Source organism: Octopus sinensis, unplaced genomic scaffold (genome assembly GCF_006345805.1).
Source record: "Octopus sinensis unplaced genomic scaffold, ASM634580v1 Contig07101, whole genome shotgun sequence".
Taxonomy (NCBI): domain Eukaryota; kingdom Metazoa; phylum Mollusca; class Cephalopoda; order Octopoda; family Octopodidae; genus Octopus; species Octopus sinensis.
Window position 1 is genome coordinate 462,660 of NW_021829832.1, and position 22,771 is coordinate 485,430.

At 38.4% G+C, this 22,771-nt stretch overlaps 1 protein-coding gene across 1 annotated transcript; it reads left to right on the plus strand.

Moving 5' to 3' along the window:
- The first annotated feature begins 1,627 nt into the window (after positions 1 to 1,627).
- LOC115227731 (SNW domain-containing protein 1-like) lies at positions 1,628 to 2,171 on the plus strand. Its single transcript, XM_036498721.1, is given in 2 exon segments — positions 1,628 to 1,759; positions 1,762 to 2,171. Coding segments are annotated over 2 exon segments (519 nt in total). The 3' UTR covers positions 2,149 to 2,171.
- Positions 2,172 to 22,771: the final 20,600 nt, after the last annotated feature.

Consider the following 22,771-nt stretch of genomic DNA (forward strand, 5'->3'; position numbering starts at 1 on the left):
CGACACGATATATCAACTCAGGCTTATTAGATAACAGGACATAATTTATGAGTTTTTTTATGGCCGTGTTATGTCTGACTGTCTGGCCGTGTTATGCCTGACTATTATGTCTGTTTCAATAAAAATGACAATCATGATTTACTGATTTTGAGCGAGAATTTTTAATTAATTATATATGAATAATATCCGCATTTTATTAAAATAATATATTAAAAATAAAATATACATAACTACATCGTCTTATGAGTCTTGTTAGGTGCGTCTCTTTTTACTATAAAAAATATAATAAACAAACATTAAATAACCCAATATTATTTTAGATTACTTCCAAATGTCAAACATCCCGATCATTCAGATTCCACCCCACAAGAACACGAAACTGTATGTCAGTATTCTATATCTCAGAAAATTATGCCTGTGAGTGGAGTACCCAGACTTGGACATAGACAAGGCTGGGTTCCTCGATGTCCTGCTGTAAGATAACAAATAATAATTCGTTTTGCAGGATTTCGAGGACGGTGGTGCATTTCCTGAGATCCACGTGGCTCAATATCCGCTGGGATTAGGCTTGGAGAAGACAAAGTCAAATGCAATGGCCCCCTCACTGGATTCGGAAGGGAAGATCAAATTTGACGCAATAATGAGACACGGACACTCTGCAGAGAGGGTTGTCCTCATTTTTCTATCTTAGGTCATTTTTTCCCGATTGGAGGATATGAAGTCGAGGATATTCGACGAAAGTGACCCTTCCCTTCAAAAACCAAGCGATGAAGAAGCTGCTAAGGTAATAATCGAGGGTTCCTCACTGATTAGATCCACAGAGAGACCCAGGCCGCATTTGAAAACATTTTGTCGACTAAAACCGACACAATAGCATTTGCCCCGGCCAAACAGAATGCTCCGGTGATCTACCGGTGGGAAATGTGATAATATGGCAGACATACCCCCTCACAGCAAGGAATGGCCTTCAATTCGGGGGCTAAACAACGTCTAATTCGGGTTTATGAGGCACAGAAGGATCCAATGGCTCCTTCCAAGTTCAGAATCAACAAGAAAATCCCGCGAGGTCCCCCATCTCCGCCAGTCCCTGTGTTGCACTCGCCCGATCATAAGGTGGGAAGTGACTTGTAGTGTGCTAGCCTTCTCAAGAGGAGTTACAAAACTGGAAAATACCGCCATGTATATCGAATTGGAAGAATAATCGGGTTGGTGGTGGGGAGGTTATTGTAGGGATTCACTGTGCCTTTGGATAAGCGGTTGGCTGCTGACGGAAGGGGACTCCAGTCCCTCCACATCAACGAAAAGTTTGCAAAATTTGCCGAGTCACTTTACATTGCGGACAGAAAGGTGATGATTTGTTTGATTGAGTGAATATAGGCGAGGGAGGAGGTAGAGAAGAGGAATCAGTACCATGAGCGGGTGGCTCAGAAAGCGAGGGAGAGAGAAGAGGAGAGACTGCGTGCTGAGGCTATGAAAGCACGGAATGAGATCATTAACCTCAAGCCTGTGGTGGGAGACGAGGCCTATGATGAAAGAAATGAGTATCGACTGCAGAAACAGCACGAACGTCAACGTGAGCGTAATATAGCCAGAAGTAACCCCAACAAAAAGTGAGTGGACTGTCTTAATGAGTAGGTCTCGAATGGACAGGGAGAAGGAACGTGATATTACGGAGAAGTATGCCATAGGAGTGGCCAATCCGAGTAAACTGGGGAACGATGTGGGCCAGTTCGATGCCCGTCTGTTCAACCAGCCACAAGTATGTGGCATTACTAAGGGTAGGGGGTTGATACGGGGTTTAACGACGGGGATGACGAGGGGTATGATATTTACGACAAGCCGTGGAGGACTGATGTTGCCTCGCAGATATATCGTCCGTCCAAGTCGGCTATTGACAAGGAAGTCTATGGAGACGAACTGCAAAAGCAAATACAAACCAATCGGTGCTCTTTGTGTGGTATTTTTAGTTTTGTGCCTGAGAGAGGCTTTAAGGGAGCTGACAGAGAGGCGAGGGCTGATGGTGGTCCTGTTCAGTTTGAGAGGGATGATGATCCATTTGGTCTTAAAAAGTTTCTAAGTGAGGCCAAGTCAAGTGGTCGTAAGCGACCGACTGACGACACTGGGGAATCGACTTCAAAACGAACATAATATTGCTTTATTCTTTTGTTGTTTTTAAATAATTTGGTCACTTAATTTACATCGGCTGACTTTAATTTTTGGATATTTTTAAATAACATAGTTAGTTAATACATGTTCGCGTTATCAATAAACAGTTTCTATAGTTTCGCGTGTGCCATGTTCTTAACTATTCTCTTCGCTGGTCTTGTCCATTCGTTTCTATCCTATTTCTTCTAGACTGTCAGCGTCCTTCAATCGACCCCCGATGACAGCATAATCTTCCGAAAGGGTCTTGACGAGACATCCTCTTGCACGCCCTCTATAAGTTGGATATTTATTATGGCAGAAAAATTCTTCCATGGCAGCGTTGCACGGTGTTTCTTCATTCATCCGTAAAATATAGCCACAAAGACGCCAACGAGCTTCACTAACATCCTGACTTATTGGTACACATCCAGTCAGCCTGTATAATTTTTTGTTCGAGATTTTTTTTCCCAAGAATAGCTAAGGAGTTTTTTTAGTTAGTCTCTGTAAAAAGAGTCAAGTTGTTCCATGTCTTTCTTTGATATTCCCCATGTGCCTGCGTTGTATATGAGAACTGGTCGGACAAATGCTTTAGATAAGCGCAACCGCATTTTTGCATGAATTTGTTTTTTCTCAATAAAATCAATTGTAGTTTTTTGAGTGGTATTCTGGCTAAGATCTTCCGTCGTGTAATATCTTCCGAGTCGCCAAGTAAAGATCCGAGTTTTCTGCTACTTCTTCTCCGCTTGGGTAGGCATTCGTTCAATAGTGGTTAATTCTGTTTTATTTTCATTGATTTTGAGAGACCATTTACTCAGAATTGTTTTTGTTTTCTCTGCAATAACGTCTATAAATTCCTGTTTTTTCGCGACAAAATCGACATCATCCGCGTAAATGAGTTCCATTAAGTGATCGTCCAGACTTCCGATTACCCAAAAAAACATCCAAAGAACAAGGAAAAATCATCAACGGGGAGATAAAAACAAGGCACCGAAGTGTCTTTTTCAGTGCTAACCCCAATTATAGTGATCAAACACAAGTTTTCTTCAAAATCATCCGGATCGTGGACACAGAAGATTCTTGCGAGATTTCTAGTTTTTCATCAATGGGAAACGTCTTGTATTTTCCAACAGTTCTATAAGGTAGTCACTCTCTAGAATCTATAGAAAGAATCTTGCTTAAATGAAATTAAGTTGTTTGAGAACGAGGATGACCGATTCATATCTTAACGATATATTAGCAATTAGTCAGATTATTGACTAAAATAAATTCACTTCTTTGTAATCACTTTTAACTAATAAATCTGCAAGCGTTGCCGTGGAGCGGTTCGTTCCAAGCAAAAAAATAGTTTGTGCGTTACCGTTGACGATTGCAAACGAAACGAGATCCTCTGTCTCAGCCAAGAGGATTCTCGTATATCGTTATTTTTGCGACCGATAAGGATTTTTTCTCGTTTGGCCCAAATCGCATACAAAAATAAAATTTTGCCCCACGAAGACAAAAATCATGCCGACCCCTGCTCTAGTTGTACGTTTTCGGATCCAGATGGAACTTGGTTAAGCTTTTAAAAATCCTCACACTCCTCTTCCTTTGATTTGCTCCGTGGTCTGCCCTCTTGGATGACAAATCCGTTCTGATCGGGATTTGGATTTTAAAGTGGGTAGCCTCATGCCTGTCGATGCGGGAAATTTGTCGATTCTAAGGAAATTTGCCCCCTCTTTTGCAAACGGGTAGATTTACTAGGTACTCCTCGTTAAACAACATTATCAGCTGAGTCCCGAAGTCAACCTGCTTTCGTTGTGAAATAAACTCCGTGAACACATAAAAAAATTTTATTAAAAAATCAGTAATTTTAGTTTTTAATCTAGATTTTCTTAGTTTTTGACCAATATTTTCCAACAGGGGAATTTCCCTAAGAAATTTGTATTTTTATTTAAAAAATGGCGGATCCGAGAAAGTTTAAAGTACTCTGGAATCAGCGAAGACTTCCATTGTCCTCAGATCCCTGTCATTTTCAAAGTGAAGACCCGCAAATTGATTTCTTTGGTGGGCTCTTCCATCTTCAAAAAACATATGGTTCCATAGAGAAAACCTGGGTGTTCCGAAAAATCACTTTAGCCATTTTACGGTTATAGAAAATTTAAAAGTAATTTTTTTAATTAAAAAACAATTCCATAATAGTATCATTAATTAAAAACACATAATTTGTATTGTTATGTCAAAGGTCAGTCGGATATATTTGATATTGTACAACACAATCTCCTTCTCAGGGTGATTATTATATGAAAAATAAATAGCTGGGTATATATTCTAATGAAAACGATTCACTCCATAATGACAGGCTCGTCCCTTTTTGATTCGTTACAATCGGTCGTGTCATTCTTCCAAACGATGGCTATTTTAGAAGTAGTAATTTTAATTATTCATTTAGATAATCCACGCCAGCAGTGGTCTTGTTCGTGCAAATCCTGCAATCACGACTATGCAGGTCAGTATGGTTAAGTCTATTCGAGGTCTTTTCTCGTGTCACTATTTGGTGGATTTGTGTAAAGGCAATGCCCGTTCATGTCCACTACCAACTGGCCTTGAGGTGTCTCCTAACTGCCTGGTCTCTGTCGGAGGTGGTTAGGTACTCATTCTATGCCCTGAATCTGCTGGATATTTCACTTTATTTTGTCCTGTGGTGTCGATACTCGTTTTTCATCATTTTATACCCAATTGGAGTGATGGTGTGATTATTTATGTGTTGATCATCAGGCTGAATTGGCATTACTGTACAATTCTATGATGTACATGTTCGCAAACGATTGGGGGATCAAACTCCCGAATATAGCAAATGTGGAAATCAGCTTTCCATGGCTACTTGGAGTGATGATACTCTCATATCCTCGCTGTTGATTATATACCAGTCATTCTTAGACTTCCCCCAACTGTATCGACACATGCTTACTCAACGGAAGAAAATTCTTTAAATTTACTATTATTATAACGCCGGCCTATTCCTATCATTTTATTATTTCTTATTTTCAGAATAAATTTACCAAATAAATCTTTTATAAAATATTAGCTTTCCAATTTATAAACCAATAAATGAAAATTTGTAGTAGAAAAAGACGTCAGGTTTAGTTTTATAATCAAAAGTAGAATTAGCTCAACCTCACTTTCTCAAGAATACTAACAATCATTGTAGAAGATTAAATTTTCTACGGAAAGGCTTAGCTAGCATTGTGTTGGAACGAATAATGAACCAGCCTATGAATATATACCAGAAAGTCAAAGTGGGTTTAGAGAAGGATGATCAACAGTTGATGGAGTCACAGATACAGATGTGCAACATATCACAGATATTGCAATGCCACTCACATTCTGTGAATAGATCTATCAAAAGCCTTTGACTGGTTAACAAGAACAAACTGATGACAGTGCTGGAAGGGATTATTGACGAATCGAATCTAAGAATGACCCAAATCTTTCTATCTAACACAGAACTCCTTGAGAGTTGGAAAAACCTAATCAAGGAAATTTGAAACAAACACTTCTCTGGGCGAGTCCCTGTCTCTGCTAAATATACTCGGAGGCCGCTATGAGGGAACTAAGACTATTATAACAAAGAAAAATAGAAAAAGTGATTTATGCCGATAATGTCGACCTAATCTCTGAAGACAAAGAACTCCTGAAAAATGTACTAAAAAAGCACCAAATATACTTTGGAAATGGTTTCTCTCCGTAAACAGGGAAAAACAAAATGTACAGAAATAAGACAAATGAATAACCCACTCAAAGAGAAAAGGAGGAACACTAAAAAACTTGGCTCTCTATTAGGAGACAGTGAAGATATCACACGAAGAAAAACCCTGGCAAACGCGGCATTAATAATCATTGCAAACAAGTCAGCCGAATATTTTTCGAAGATGCAAGTAATAAATATATTAAATATGCACACCAGGTAAAAACGATTTCCGCGTTTCGTGGGCGAACCTCGGGGAAAGTCTTTGAGAAGCCTCATTTAGTTTTTTCACCCAGACCTTTTGACTCTGCCTCGAACTGGTCTAACAAATATTACAACAACACCAACGCGGAAAATAAACTCCTCTCCAGATGACTTGACTTTGAACTGTTCCTCCTCTCGGTCATCGAATACCAAGCACATCTCACTCACCTGACAATTATAAAACACAAATACTGGCAACTGGTACAGAAACACATAACTAATCAAATTCTTCAGGATCTTCCCAACCACCAAGTAGCTCTCAAACAACACGACAATTCGCTCTCGGTCTCGACTCATCTTGGAACTACTCCGTCTCACCACAACTCGCTCTTGATGAAGCAAATCTCCATAGAATGCTCTATTCTCCTACTCAATCAACCAGGTAGGACACACCGGCAGTCCAGTAAGATTGTGGACATGAATAGCGTTGTTTGCATGCTCGGGGACATCTGACATTAGTTGGAGTGCTTCCTTCAATTCGGTGGAACAGAACTGATTCTTTTCAACCAACTTTGCTAGAAGAAGATGATATTTCGTAATCCTCTGGACAGGTCTCGCAAGATAACTGTCGAGTGAGATCTCCAACTTATACTCGAATTGGAATTTCTGGTTTAAATATTCAAACAAAAATACACGAAAAAAATCCCAACAACTATCGGGGAGTGAGTTGTCGGCCTCGTACTTATTGACACAATACTGAACATACACAGAAAAGGTCTCGCACTACAAACATGAGGAGGACAACACACCCATGTGATAAAACAGTGTCCCACGTCATCACTCATCGACTCACACGTCTCCAAGTCGGGGAGGAATATTCTACCATCACACTATGCCATCACCCTTTGTGGAAGTTGTAAATGTCCTCAATGTTCCCAAAGATGAGTCCCATGTTCTCCTCCACACAGACGGGGACCTTCAACTGGGGTGACCGCAGTGGAGTCAAATACAACTAGCCTCACAAATCCCCACAAACCTTGACACAACACTCCAAGTCCTTCACATACACGTGCTCTGTGGCAACCAATTCCCTCAAAATATTCCTCGTCCTTGAAAAGTCTGAATTTACCTTATTTCCTTATCGTCGGTGGATATGTCTATACTCCTCGGCAGGTCGTCACTGCTCACGGATTTCCCATGCGAGCTGGAAAACTCCCGGAATCTCTTATCCACTGCCAGACACCAGGACTTGATGCTGGTGCTGTGGATTGACCCCTCACATTCCAATGCGGTCACCGACACCTCACGGAATGTCCTCTCCAGTCCTCTCAAACGCTGCCTTTTAAAGAAATAACAAACTTTGCTGAACTGAGGTGACTCGTCGCTTATATTTTTGAGCAGACTGAGGATCTGTGAGTGTTGGGGAGGAGACTGACCTCCTTTCCACATCGTTCAAGACGGACGTAGTTCTGGCAGTGGAAGTAGTCGTCTCTTCTATTCACCCACAACACCAACACAGACTTTTCCAAATCCATGACCCGTGCCAGTCTATCTAACAAATAATCCGAGGAGACTGCCCTTGACAGACGAGGTGTCTGCCCCTTCGTCCTGTCGGAGAATATATTTTATAAATATATCTGCAGCCTTCCTTACCAATGTGCATGCCTTGTTATATATCCACATTACTTTCATAAAGTCTTGTTTCCGTTTGTTGTGACACGAAATATGCTCGTCCAAGGTGAGGAGGACATCCTCAGTCTTCACAGCACACCAGTCAGTCCCCTTTATTGAATAGTCCTTCTCCAATGCCTCCAGTGCAGCACACACCTGATTGACTGTCCCATAGTAGTCCATTCCAGCAGTCGACAGCTTTATTCTTCCATCCAATGTATTACGTAATCGTAGCCACTCTGAACTCACTCTGTCCACCAACACTCGGACTCCTGCCTTGTCGTAGTGGCCACCACTCATCAGACACTCCGCCTCCTCAAACAATGAGACTGCTGCCTTGTATGTCCCCTATTTTCAGTATTTTCAAATACCTCCATCGACTTTTTGAGACTCCCCAATTCATTGTTCATTCTTTCCGAGTCTTGGAGCGACAGGGGACACCATGTCTGGGTGTTGAGTAGTGCCTCATTCGCTCTCATCAATTTAAACACCCGAATACTCCACAATCACCAACCTTGTCTGCTGACATTGTGACATTGCAGTGGGATAAATACAAATTCAACACATTTTCCCTTCGCTTTGATAACTCCTCCAAATGTCCCCTCCACTTGGCCACACTTGTCCTCATTGCCTTCACACCCTCCGACATAGTCCTGCCATCATCCACCACAATCTCATCCCGTCCAGACAATCTCTACACTTGACTGCTCTTCAATAACCTCCATTGTCCTCCGTGACATGCATGAAATGTTTCCAATGAGATTATTAAACTGCACATTGATTGTCTTGTGCTCCTCAATCGACACTCGTGCCTTCTCAATGTCACAGTCCGATGGAATTGCAGAGAACTGTTTCTTCCATACTCGGAATGCCACTGAGATCTCCTCATACATATTCTCCATTTCACGATACTCCTGACACACAGAAAGAAACAAAATGTGCTCTCTGATTTGAAGATCCACCGACTCGACTTGCCCACGAATATACCCAATCCTCTCTTCCCAATCAAACCAAATTACCTACCTCTAATAAAGCTGATATCTGAGTCACTGACATGCAGTAATCCACCACTCCCTCTACTTAAACCTCCAGGCAAACAAATATACTCAATTATAGTCAACAGACGAGTCCCCTCCTCTCCAGTCAAGGAATGTGCTGATTTTAACTCATCAGCCAATTTGGGGAAGTAACCCAAACTGTGGACAATCTCATTTGCCAGAGGACAGTTCCTTTTATGAAAACAGGCCTCCACAGCTTTCTCAGCAATGTGAGTGAACTACCACAGTGACATTGAGAGAACAGACTAAATCGAGTTGCTGGTGAAATTCCACACAACAATCCACGACTGCACGACAGAATTCGAGGACTTGGGAATATTCTCTGACAGTCCCTTCCAACTCTGAGCTCAAAGATGACATTTTCACACAAAATGGGCCTGAAAATAGTTCTTGTGCCTGTGCCAACAGTCTGTCACTCCCAGAAATGACACTCTGCACTCAACAGTCAAATCAACCTGAGAAATGATTTCAAATTCCTTCAGCCGACTCTGATTCTCGAGCCCTCCCTTCACTGACCTGGACACCAAATGAAGATTCTGAAGGAATACGTACCCCGACTGGTCAAACCACTCCCTGATCTACTATATAAGCAGACTGGGATGACAGATTGGGAATCCCTCAGGAACAATTCGACCTGAGCCATACTTCCACTCAACTCACGTGCCTGTTCCCACAAATCCCCGACAGTGGAATTCAGTCCATGTCGGTCAACTCCTTGAAGGACTGAGTACTCCCAATAATGAACAAATCATCCCCCATTGACTGCATATACTGTCGGACACTCCGATGACTTTGCACAACCTTCTCGTGGATGCCCGACACCTTCTCATATCCCTTTCTCAGGTCAGTGAACTGAGACTCGGAAATGGTGCCCTGTAAGTCAGGGGCCCACATTCTCAGCCACTCTTTGGCCATACAAGTGAACTACCAATGGGACTGTGTTCTACCTCCTGACTTGTCTGGTGATATCTCAATGACTGTCCAATCAACTGTGTCCTCATGTCCAGCAGGGAGGAATATCGCTTCCACTTTTCTCTGAGTTCAATGCAGTGTCCGTGGACTACATTGGGGATGTAACACCCCTCCCCATACAACCGCCGTCCCTCTACTACTGTCGTCTTCACTTTCCCATATAAAACCTAAGATAACTTCCCCTTTGCTCTAAACCAGTGATTCTTCTCTCAATTTATTCTGATCGGATTCAATTTCCCTCATTTGCGAGTCATTGTTGATAAAAAACAGTTTTTGTGACAACAAATCGACATTTCCCAAACAGGTGATGATCTATCCAAATGAGTGAACTGACTACCTCACTATAATCGTCCTCGAATTGCAAAATATCCCTAAACTGTCCCAACTTGTCGTTCGAGGCTTTATAAAGCTTGTCGATTGCCGCATATCGATCACTCAGCACATCCATTTGTCGTTTTATGGTAAAATAGGCATCCCCAAAGTGGATATTCCCCCACAAAATATCCCCATTCGGCACTAATCGACTCAAAATCTCATCCCCTCGAATCAGGATTTCTTTTAGAGGCACATTCCCCAGTCGAACCCCCAAATCTGAATACAGCCTTTGGAAGGACTCAATGTGGTCTCGAGAAAGCTTAAAGTCATCGAGGACTATGCTCTTCTGTAGCTCATTTATAATCATCAACTGCGACCCCACAAACGAATAAAATGTCTCCAATGTCTTTAATCAATAATGGCGGGAAAACCATTTGAATGTCCACCCAAATGTCGTGTTTGTACCTCACTGTTCCTTCGACGTCTTCTGAGAGGTTTTCCCGCCCAATAAGGTGGAGTACCACTTCCAAAGGAGTGACAGTCACCTTCAACTAAGGGGACCAAAATGCCTGGAATTTGAAGTTTCGAGTCAAAAGAGAGATTTTGGCCTTCTCAAGCAGCCTCTCTGATCTGGCCACATAAACAGAGGAGACCCTCTGACTGAGGACGGTCTATCAATTCAATAAAAGTACGGACGTGGATTGCCAGGAGAATTATCCTAAGGGAAGACAGACTGGCCTGTCGGGCGTCCACAGTGACCACGAGACTGATTTGTTTGCTAGGAATATTGGATGGAGGACAAATACGAGGGAATGCTGCTAATATAGGCGAGTACAGTGCACAGATTGTGACTGTATGACGTTTGTTTGAGTAGTTTTTCAGATTTGGGGAGGTTTGGGGGGATTTGGTTGAGAGCAGGGTCGGGGATATGGATTATATGTAAGTCATCTGAAAGGGCACTGCCTTTGTGGTTGTTTATTAGTTAAATGTGCCTGGAAGGATGGCTAATTTTTGTTTGAGGAGGTCGTAGATTGGAGGAAAGTCACGGGTGGATGTGCGCATTAGACAAACTGCGCCAATCGGCAAAACAGATATTGTTATTTTATTATTTTATTTTAATAATTTTATTAAAAAGAATATATTTTTAATTTATATTTTTTAATTAGAAAATTTTTATCATCCCGATATACATTGAACCGCAAAAAAGATTACACGCTCCCTTGAAAGTCTAATTTGTTAAATCCTTTTTGAGAAGAGTTCTTCATTAGAGAGTATTAAGTTAATTAAATAGTTTAATTAGTTTTGTTAATAATTTGGTTTAAATTTATTAACTAATAAATTAATTTAGTTTAGTCGCTTGTGTGGTCATATAAAATATCAAAAATGAAATCGTTTGAGGATTTTGTAATAAAACTTGAAAATTTAGAACCTCTGGTTGTCATTGACTGATCCTAAATTTTAGATCCCCGATAATGTGACTTTATATTTCCTCCATATGTGTGGCATCGGGGACATTGACACGAGACTGTCCTCATTAAATTTTACTACTTTAGACTCCGAGTCATTTCTATCGCATCCCAAAAGTACATTGGAGACATCGTTAGTTCTGCCCTCCAAAATTCCAAACTCCGAACAAAGCAAAAAGTCGATCATTTTATCATTTTAGGGTGGAAAGTGCACTTTGTCAGTTCAGGATTTGGACGCCGCCATGTCGGATACTGGTGACCGCATTCTCTCTGCCCCTTATTTTGTCTGATTTGTTTATTAACAATTGCTCATTTATTTGTTCTTTACTTTCCCGAAAGTTAATTCCTGATCCGCAGGGCTGAAAATAGCTAAAAGACAGAGTGCGTGTCTCAAGGCTTTATTAGTGGGTTTACATTCTATTTTTTATCTTAATATTGGAATCAGAAATATTTCCCTAGGGGCTATAATTAGTTAATTACATTAGTCACTCTTAAATTTCTTTTTAAATTCTGAAAAATCTCCGTGAAGTAAAAAAACAAGATTGAGCAATGGAAAACAAGGATGGGTTATCAGTTTGTTGATATAAAGAAAAAACATGTATGATTATTTAAACAGGTTATTTATGCACGAGACAAAAAAGGGATTTCGATCATCACAAATTTAAGGTTAATCAAAAGACTTTGAGGATTTCAGAAAAGAAAGATTGAAAATGTTATTCCAGTAGATGATGAGTGTCAAACATATTAGGAGAACATGTTGTGTAAAAACAGTTTTGTGTTGGCAGACGGTGGGGATTAAGAAAAGAATGACTGGAGTGTAAATATTTGCCAAATTAAAGGTCTGTGTGCCGTCTCTCTATAAACTGTTAAAAAATATGTAAATACCAAACATGGGGAATTCATGAAGCTTTTGATCTCCTAATCAGTTGGGAAAGAGGAAAATGTCCTGATGAACAAGCAACAAATAGATAAACAAAGCAAATTTTTATAAACAGTATTTCACGTGGATCGATTTTAAGAAGATCATAACTTTTTAAAACAAATTTGTGAAATATCTTGTTTATCTGGATGAATCGTAAAATTTGAGTGGATGGTTACTAAATTTAGAGTCTAAGGCTAAATAACAAATTAGTTTTGCTGGGAAATCTTGCAAAGATGTAATTGTCAAAATAATAAAAATGTTTGTCGTTATTTTGGTGCAGTTGGGTTCGGGAAAAATCTGAAAAATTCATCCACAATTGTTTGCAAAATAAGGAATCTAAATTTTTAACTTATTGTTGGGGTAACATATTCTAAATTTTACAACAAGCGGAAATTGAAATAATGAAAAAATGCGATTTTTTGTCCAAAAAATTAGAATTAACCTATTAGTTTAACAGGGATGACTATCGCTAAACATCAAAGAAAGGCCACATCCATACAGTCTTTTAGTATATAGAAAACCCTTGTGATCTTTATTATAGAAACAAAGTTGATTCATTGAAAGAACTTTTGAATTGGAGAAGAATATGTATCACCAAATAGATATGAGACTATAACCTTGCCATTGCCTGTCAGCACATCTCAAAGAAACTTTGGTCAGCAGGCTTGCTTAACTAAGAGACTATCAGGATATATAAAGTAATTCTCAGATAAAAAGGATTACATAACTAACTGACTAAATAAATTCTCCACACAGCACATTTCCCAGTGAGATCTCTGTGGGCTACCAGTAATGACTGCCTGTTTTTTAAATAGTTATAAACAAATTCTGAACTAAACTAGAAATGTCAGAAATTAGCGTACAGTGTCTTGCTGGTTATAGTCAGGCTGTGGTTTGTTTATTGGTTAATTAAAACTGATAAAATATTTTTCTGACGTACTAATGGAATTGATTATGTGGAATTAATTGCTTAGATAAGTATTAAAGTATCTTAAAAATCAATTGATTTTAAATTTAGAAAATGTTTTTATTTATTTATTGTTACTTTTCGTTATAATTTTTATCAAATTATTTTTTGGAACTTATTCTTTTAATAAAATGTCAAAAGTTATTTTTTAATTGAAAATAAAATCAAAATACTTAATGATATTAAAATCTTGTACAAAATAGATTCTGGTTACTTATGCTGGTTACTTATAATCCAAGTCAGTATTATTTAGGCCAATAATGAGGACAACGTAACAATAAAAAGAAAAATACATTCTTCGGATAGTTCGGAAATCTCCGTTCCGAAACAGAATTACTTAATTAGCTTCGATCTGTTACCCCACTGGCTCAAAGACAACGAATATCTTCTAAACAGTCACCGCCCTCCTCTTTACTCTCACATTGCCTGTCTTCTTTCTTGTTTTCGTCTCCACACCGAAACCTTCAACATTTGGACTCATTTTGTTGGTCAGAATTTTATTGTATTTTTGAAGGATTTGTCCTTGTTTTGACTATGACCTTACATTTTCTTCTCACTGGGTCTGAGTCTTTCGCCATGTCGGACTATTTTGTTTATTTGATATTCTTTTCGAGTGCAATGATATGTCTGTCTTTCTCCACCATATTCCACACAATGATGTGCCACTCTGAACTGTTGAATAAAATATATAATCGGTAAATTGATGACTTGTATTTGGAGAATTGACTATTGTGGAATCTCTGTTCTAATAACTGGCTCGTTTGTGTCTAAATTGTTCTATTTTTATTATTTCACTCATTTTCGACTATTTCTGACCTATTCTCTGCTCATCGTGTCTCTCGGCTTTGTCTGTACTGCTATTTCATTCTTTCCGTTCTTTTGTCATCCTTCCAGACGAACTCTCAGAGCGAGTGATTCTTTTTGTGGATAATTTAGGTTTTTATATTATTTTTGGGCTTTCTGGGACTTTCCCGACTGCCCACTACATTTATATAAATGGGCTTTGGTTTTCATTGAGGACGAGTTCGGTGGATTGGGTCCTCATTGAGGCTTTTCTTTACATAGCGGGGGCAGTGATTTACACTGTTCGAATTCCTGAAAAACTATTTCCTGGAAAATTTGATATTTACGTAAATTGTGAAGCTTATATTTCTAGTGTCACAGTCATCAGATTTTTCACGTTTTTGTAATTGGAGGAATTCTGGCTCATTATTATGGAATTAACAAATTGGTCACTCATCTATATAATTTAAACTAACTTATAACAATGATGTATTTAGAATAATTATTTTTTTAGTCTATTCTAGTTTTAAAAGTTATGATATACATTTTTATTATAGGGTTATTGATACTGTCGGTACCGGTATCGGGACTATGATAAACATTCACGGTACTTTTTGTGACACATCTGAGAGTGGCATTCAGAAACTTCAGATTATTAATTGACAACTTACCTCAAATTGAAGTGATGTATCCAGATGATATCGACTATATATTTAGCAACGAGAAAACACGAAACCATATACAAAAAAGGATGCAAGATGACCTAAAAAAATGGTTTATCAAAATTTATGTCGAAAAGTCGGAGGCAACAACTATACACCGTGAATTAACTTGAACTGATAAAAAATAGAGATACTGTGGAAAATTAGGGTCGCTGCTCGGAGATCCTGAGGATATCACTAACAGGAAAATATTGGCCGTCGCGGACTTCACAAAATAGAAGCAGTCTGGATTCCTCGTAAACAAATCACCACACAATTACGTGTAAGACTATACAATGCCTTCGTAAAGCCGGTCCTAATGTACAATGCAGTAACCTGGGGAGTCTTGTAAGTCTTCGTAGACAAACTAGGTTTCTTCCTTTGTAAACAACTCTGACTGTTGCTTAAGATTAAATGGGCAAAAAAATAACAAACAAGCATCAATGCAATACCACTGAGAACGGATTTCACTAAATCAAGATGGCGTCTATTTGGTCACATTCTTTGGATGGACCAGTATAGCAATAGAAAACCATTTCTGCCTAGAAGTGAACAACTCGTTCCCTAGAAGACCTGGCTTAACTTTGACAGAGGTCCTACAAAGGATCTGACCAATGTAAGACGAAAGGTAAAAACGAGTGATGATTTGATATGTTTAAAGAAATAGAAAAAAACCGTAGATCCGGGAGGAAATTAGTTAAAAGAATTGGAAAAGAATTTAATCAAATAAATCACTGTTGCTTCTTAGAAAGTGCTGATAATAATTGATACCACAATTAAATTAAGAAAAAAATATGCAGATAAATTATGACGTTTAAAAATTAAAGATAAGAGCCTCATTTTTTGATGAAGTGAGATTTCTGTTTTTAGGCATGTGAAATAAGGAGAGCAAAATTCGGAAAATCGTCGTCCTTTAACTTTGACACTGTCAATAATGGATTGTTATCAAATAAAATAATAATGTATGGTTTGTGTAATTCATTTATTTTGGAAAAAAATCGTCACCAAAGGTTTGATTCCAATATCTCAAGATTTTCTCCATTAACCAACTATTACACTTATTGTAGATTGGGGCATATTTAGATAAAAACTAATTTCTTTCTCAGTTAACTGAATGCTTCATAATTAGATATTTTTGTAAAAACAGATGCTGAATTTTTTTTCATAAATTACTCTTACTTTAACACAGCTCTTAGTTAATTGTTGCAGGGTAGTTTAGTTTTATCCTTAACAGTTGTGATCTTCCACTTGATGAGAAAACCTTTGGAAAGTTTTATAAAGGTTGTAGGTCTGGAGCTCAACTACAACAAGTCGGCGATTAACACCTCTTGTGTAGTGACCTAATCAAAGTCTTGGAGGAGCCCCAAGTGTATAAGTATCTGGTGCGGTTGAGAGTCCAATCTCATTAATCACACCCGAAACGAGAAAATTTAAAGCAGAATGTGCAAAGTAGAGCAGTAATGTTATGTAAAACTGACCTCAATGCACGGAACTTATTTCATGGTTTAAACGAGTACGTAATCTCACTAGTAAACTACCACGTTAAGGAAATTGAATTGCTAATTGACATAATCAAATAACGAATGCCATAACAGGAAAACAAAAAAATGTATCTCTAATATTTTTATACCAGAATAATTATTCTTTGCTAAGCAGATTTTATTGACTTTAACTTGCCATAGTAACAATCTTAGTGCTAATCCAAAGAATTAAAAAAATATTTTTTTGCATCAATATCCAAGATATTCGAAATCATTGAATTTTCTAAATTAAAAAGTTGTTAAAAGCCTTATATACAAAAAATCTAATCACTAACAATATTTTCAGCTAAAATTTAACCTAAATAATTTATTTTAAATATGCACTGTCAAACTAAAATTTTTTAAATTTCATGCTTTAATTTAAGATTCATTTTCATAATGGAACCAGATGTCTTACTCTTGTAAAAATAAATCAAAAATAGTCTCAAAACTCGACCTTTATTAGATTATTAAACGAATATATAAGCATCCGGGAAGAATAACAAAATCCAGAACTATAAATAGAAAAATCTTTTCAAAAACACACCTAATCACTTTCCTCCTCGTCGTCATCATCATCTTCCTCCTCGTCGTCCTCATCTTCAGATTCTTCCTCTTCCTCCTCATATTCTCCGTCCTCATCACTCTCTTCTTCATCTCCCTCGTCTTCCTCACTCTCTTCCTCAGACTGAGCTTTAAACGAACTCTCAGGCTCAGGAATCACTGGTAAGACACATTTTGGGGTCCTTAAAGTATGGTCAGTCAGTTCAGTCGCCCAATCGGGTATATTTGGTTGATATCCCAGCACATTATGTCCCAGAATAGACGACATGGTCAGGAGTTGATATTTCTGACGATCCTTGAATTCTGACTCAAAAACAGAGTGAGGCTTCTTTCCAAACAAAACCAGTTTCCTCATCCTCTCTGCGGCAGGAGACATTTTTTCATCAGCAGGAAGTTCATTGAGCGACACGACATAGAACAAAATTCGCACTCTCTCGCGCAGAAAATAGCATTCGTCGTACTTTGCCAAACTCAAAACATATTTTGCCAGTTTTAAACACTTTTTTGGACACACAACAGCCAATTTGGAGGCAAGGTTCACAATTTGGAGTTTAACTCCATCAGGCTACAGATTAACCGCGGAAATACCTCATCGACGAATGAGAGAGCACACTTTCTTAGCACGTCAGGCGCCCATTTCTTAATGTGAGAACAATATTCGGCAATGACCCACAACATGCTAATTCGTGCCTCAGGGTTGGATATCCTGTCAAGATATATCACAAACAATTTTAAAATAGAGACAAGATCGACTCCCTAAACACTCAACACAAAACCCCACCTCTGATTCCAAAACATTCCTAATAACCACCGTAGTTTCAGATATCAACACATCTGCCACAATAAACAAAAATACAAACCACTTCGCTTAGAAAATATTTTAAACAGGAGTATTGTGAAAGCAGCTGTGACCGCATCGTTGAGAGTAATGACTCTTCCAATAGCACGGACAGTCAGTAGTGCAAGATCGACGTCCCCACAGTCCAAATAAGAAGTGAATTCATTGACAATCAAGTAGTAGTTATCCACGTTCATCATGGAAACGATTATTTCGAACTAATCATGACCAAACAAGAACACCTTCAGTTTCTTTACAGCAATGGAATCACCAAAATTAATAAAGAATGACTTGAGATAGGGCACAAATACTTGTCTCCGATTTGGAATAGCACCAACAATAGTATTGAGGACTGCAAACTCAGCAGCACTGACAAAGTAGGTCAGTCAAGTCCCACCTGTTGTGAAGAGATATCAGAATTAGATATTTGACTGATTCCGAACAGTACTCGTCGGGACCACAGTAGTACATCAGCTTGAACACGCTGGTTATGACCTGAGGACAGTCACCCTATAATTACTAACAGCGTAATCGTCGGTGTGAAGGAGATTTAGGCAACTTCTAAGCATTAGACTGCGGTCATTTTCGAGGGATTCCGCGATTTCTTCCTCTGTGTTTTCCGGGGATTCATCATTTGAACCATTTTTGGTCATTTCATCGACAACAGTAGGCTGATTGGGACTATCGGTGATGTTAAGTTGATCAAGGTAGTCCGTAAATGACTCGTTTACGGATTGATATTCTGTACTTTGATTCCCTTCTTGTGTTAAAATTTCGTTCTCGTGCTTTGAAGCCGTTTCTGAGTTAATTTCAATTTTTGAGTCAATTTCTGGAGGCAATTCACAAGTTTCTGAGTTAATGTCAACTTTGGAGTCAATTTCTGGGGGCAATTCACAAGTTTCTGAGTTAACTTCAACTTTGGGGTCCATTTTTGGGGGCAATTCAAAAGTTTCTGAGTTAACTTCAACTTTACAGTCCATTTCTGAGGACAATTCTTTAGAAGGTTTGAGATCTGAAGACAAGTCTTGTTCGAAAACTTTGGGATCTGAAGACAAATCTTGCTCTATTCCATCAAGGAACTCATTTTGAGAACTTTTTGATATTTTGGAACAATTGGGATCAGTAAAAAATGTTCGAGAATAAAGTATAAATGCTTCTACAATGGCTTCCTGGCCACATGAAGATGCCTGAATAGCAAATTTGCACAATTTGTGAAAATGCTGGTGAAGAAGCGAAACCCGTTCAGGACAGATTTTCAAAAAAGCACGAATTGCATCTCCAAAAACAGCCTAAACAAAAATCAGCCCAAAAATCAAAACCGGACTGGAATCGTCCAAAAGTCGACACATATACTCAATCAAAATGTCAGAATTCGCAGAATCAAATCTGCGGATTTTTATCTCAAAAAATGACTTGAATATTTTTATAATGGCCAATGCCGCTGAACTGCGGACGAGGATGGAAGAATCCGTGAGTGCGTCCTCCACGGCGGAATACACCACGGAAAGAACACTCGAAACATGGAGTTGACTAAGGACTCTGAGGGCATCGGCTCTGACGACTGGATCGGGATTCTGAAACCGGAAAAATAAAACAGGAAACCTTCATTTGACGTCTCAAAGAGGATACGACAAGAATAGTTTCCTCTTGAAACAAGGAGGCGTAGTGAGTGAGATAAATGTACACCATTTTGCGAATCTAGGTCGGTTAGGCAGTGGGGACAACGTGAGCATCGTCGTGGGACACGTTTTTGATCACGGAGACAAAAAGATGGGACATATCGACCCCAGAACACATGTACTAAGCAATAACGTGATTTACTGACGTGAATTAAACTCCGAAGTGCCATTCTCTTGATGAATGTTTTGTTGGATTCAATGTTTAATTTGAGCTCTTCTTTGGACAGGAAGGTGCTTTGGGAAGATGATGGACATTGGGGACCAACCTGATGTTCAGACTGTCGGCAAAATCAATTAATTTGTTCTTAATAAAATGATTTCGCATGGACCCCACTGGAATTTTTAAATGATCTCATTTAATTGACCGATAAACAGAATTATATTAAATAACTAAATATAAATCAACGTAAATTAATTAAAAAAGATTTTTAATTAAAAAAAGATTATATCGATCACACTACGCATATTTGGCCCTTGTGAACTTAATTTTCCATGACATCTTCGGACGCAATTTCTTGGGTTGAGTGGTTCTGTTCTCAGCCTGGCAACGACGTTTTCTGTCAGGCAATACTTTACTCTCTCAAAAACCCACCAGATCGACGAGGAGTACATCCGCGACCGTTTCAACTCCACCGGCCTCAACGAAATTGTCCCCGATTTTGAACACGCCATGAACGTCCTCCTCGATTTCAGCGACGGTAAGGAATTTGACTCATTCAGACTCGACGGACGTGGATTCGTCCATGGACATTGAGACCAGTCCCTCACTTTTGTACGGAATGCTCCATTCTCGCTATATTTTGACCAATCGGGGAATAAATAAAATGGCAATTCTATTTTTATGTCATTTTTAGATTAGAAGTTGGCAAAGTGGTGTTTTTGGTCGCTGTCGTCGATTCTACTGCTCCGACCAGCATCTTTTGCCAATTGGTCATTTTTTCTCACCAACACAGGCCTTTCCGACATTCCTCAGACCCACTCCGTTAAGATGTACTGTCCAAAATGCAACGATATTTATTTGGCCAAGTCCTCGATCTACCAGAGCATTGATGGAGCTTTTTTTGGCACTGGATTTCCGCATATGCTTTTTTTGGTGAACCCTCATCTTCGTCCGGACCCTCCTTCTGTTCACTATGTTCCGAGGTTGGTTTGGATTTTGAATTTTAGGCTTTTTGGATTTGAGATTCATCCCCAGGCGTTTGAGAAAAAGTCCATTGCTAATTCTCCTACCGAGACTGACGACTTGGTGAATGGAGGACGTCTATAGTTGATGTTGTCTTTAGCTAGTTTTTAATTATTTTATCAGAGTTGATAACATTGATGTTTTTTAGATTTATTGCATTTGCGGAGTACTTGTAGGGAATTGTGGTATGATAGAAGTGTTGTGGCTTTCTTAGCCTGTAGGGTTATTGTTAGTTATACTGTCTTCAAAAATGTTTTCAGAATTCGACATGAATCAGTTTGACTTAATTAATGCAATTTTTGCGAATAAAAGTTAATTAAGATTCCACTTTTGTTATGCGAATCAGGATACATCCTGTTAGTCGTTTTCACTCTCCTGCAAGATCTTAGATCATCTAATGATTTTATTTTTCTTCTAATCGACTTGTGTTTATAGTCGAGTGTGATCGGTAATGTTTTTTTGTCGGTTCTGATATGTTGTTTTGTTTAGTAAGTAGATGTACGATTCCAGCAAATTACTAGGTGTAGTCTTAATTGTTTTGCATGTCCAAAGAGCAGCCACTTCACGGATGTATAATAATTCTTTGTTGCTCATCTTTTATGACCAGCAAATTTTTAGGAGTAATCTTAATTGTTTTCTGTGGAAAGAGCTGAGCTGTTCTTGTTTTTTAGCGGTTAGACCCCGGTTCCCCGCGTTGTAGACCAGGATTGGTTCGATAAAGGTGTTGTATAATCGAATTTGAAGACGGGCTTTTATGTACTTGCACCTCATTCAGATCGTCCACATTTTTTTGAAAGAGAGACAACAGTCAGTACTTTCTTTCAAATAACATTTTCCGAGTCTCAATGGAAAGATACAACTTTCTTGCATGTCCTTCATTTTTAGTTCCGTAAAGGATATGGTAGTTATTTCCGTTTTATCTGAGTTTTACAGTCCTTCAACGATCGAGAGATCACTTTTAATAATTTTTCCAGTGAGTTCTGATCTCGACAGACGAAATCAACGTCGTGGGTGTAAATTACTTCCATAACGTTGATAAAACATTTATCTTTCCTTTAGGTAAATTATGAATAAAATCGGAGATAACAAGTCGGTCTGAACTGCGTCAGTGTCGGTTTTTAAAGACATTTTATTGAAACTTCATCGATGCTTTTTACACATAGATGTATAGTTTCAAATTTCATCGATGTATAGCTTTTTACACATTGATGTGTTGGTGAGTATTTTTTGACTTTGCTTACTTAAAAATTCCCCTGTGAGTGTTATACGTCGAATAAATAGTCCCCTCCTTCAAGACAAGGAGGAATGTCATTACCTGAAGAGTGACCATTCTCCATGTCGTAATAGTTAATATTAGAATGATGGTTTTTGTAAATTAGGAAATAAATAAATTTATTGTAATATTCAATGTCTGAGGCAACTTACTTTAAAATTGAGTTTATACAGGAAAACATGAATACTTGGAGTCATAAAGTTTAGCTTCTTAAAAGTCTAAAATGATCTGTCAAAACTAATTTAAGTTTTGAAAATCTTTTTTAAAAACATATGAATTCAATTTTTTATTCGATGATTAAAATAAGTCAGTTTCCTCAAGGAGTAATCAGAGATAATTTTTCCACAATTCATCGAGATTATTCTTGCATAAATAATTATATAATTTAAATGAAAAATCATATAAATTAAATGATTACATAAATTGCGCGTCTATCATGAATCTTGACTGTGGTGGCCTGTATTCAATTCCAAAATTAATACCTCTCCTTAAAGGTGTCTTAGTTCTTCATATAATGTCATTAGATTCTAAAAAATATTTAACCAGGCTGCAAAATGAAATTAAAAAATCAAAATCAGACACAATTCGATCACTCTCTGCCCTCGAGGATATCCAGTACTTTGCTAAATAAACCACCATTAGAACTGAACTGCGTAAGGGGACTTCAATTGCAAATAAACTTCGTAGAGAAAACACTGAAATAATTAATCTCAAGAAAAAAATGTCGCCAGTCCGCGATCCTGTGGATGACTTGTCCTTCGACAACACACCTCCAATCAAAATCGC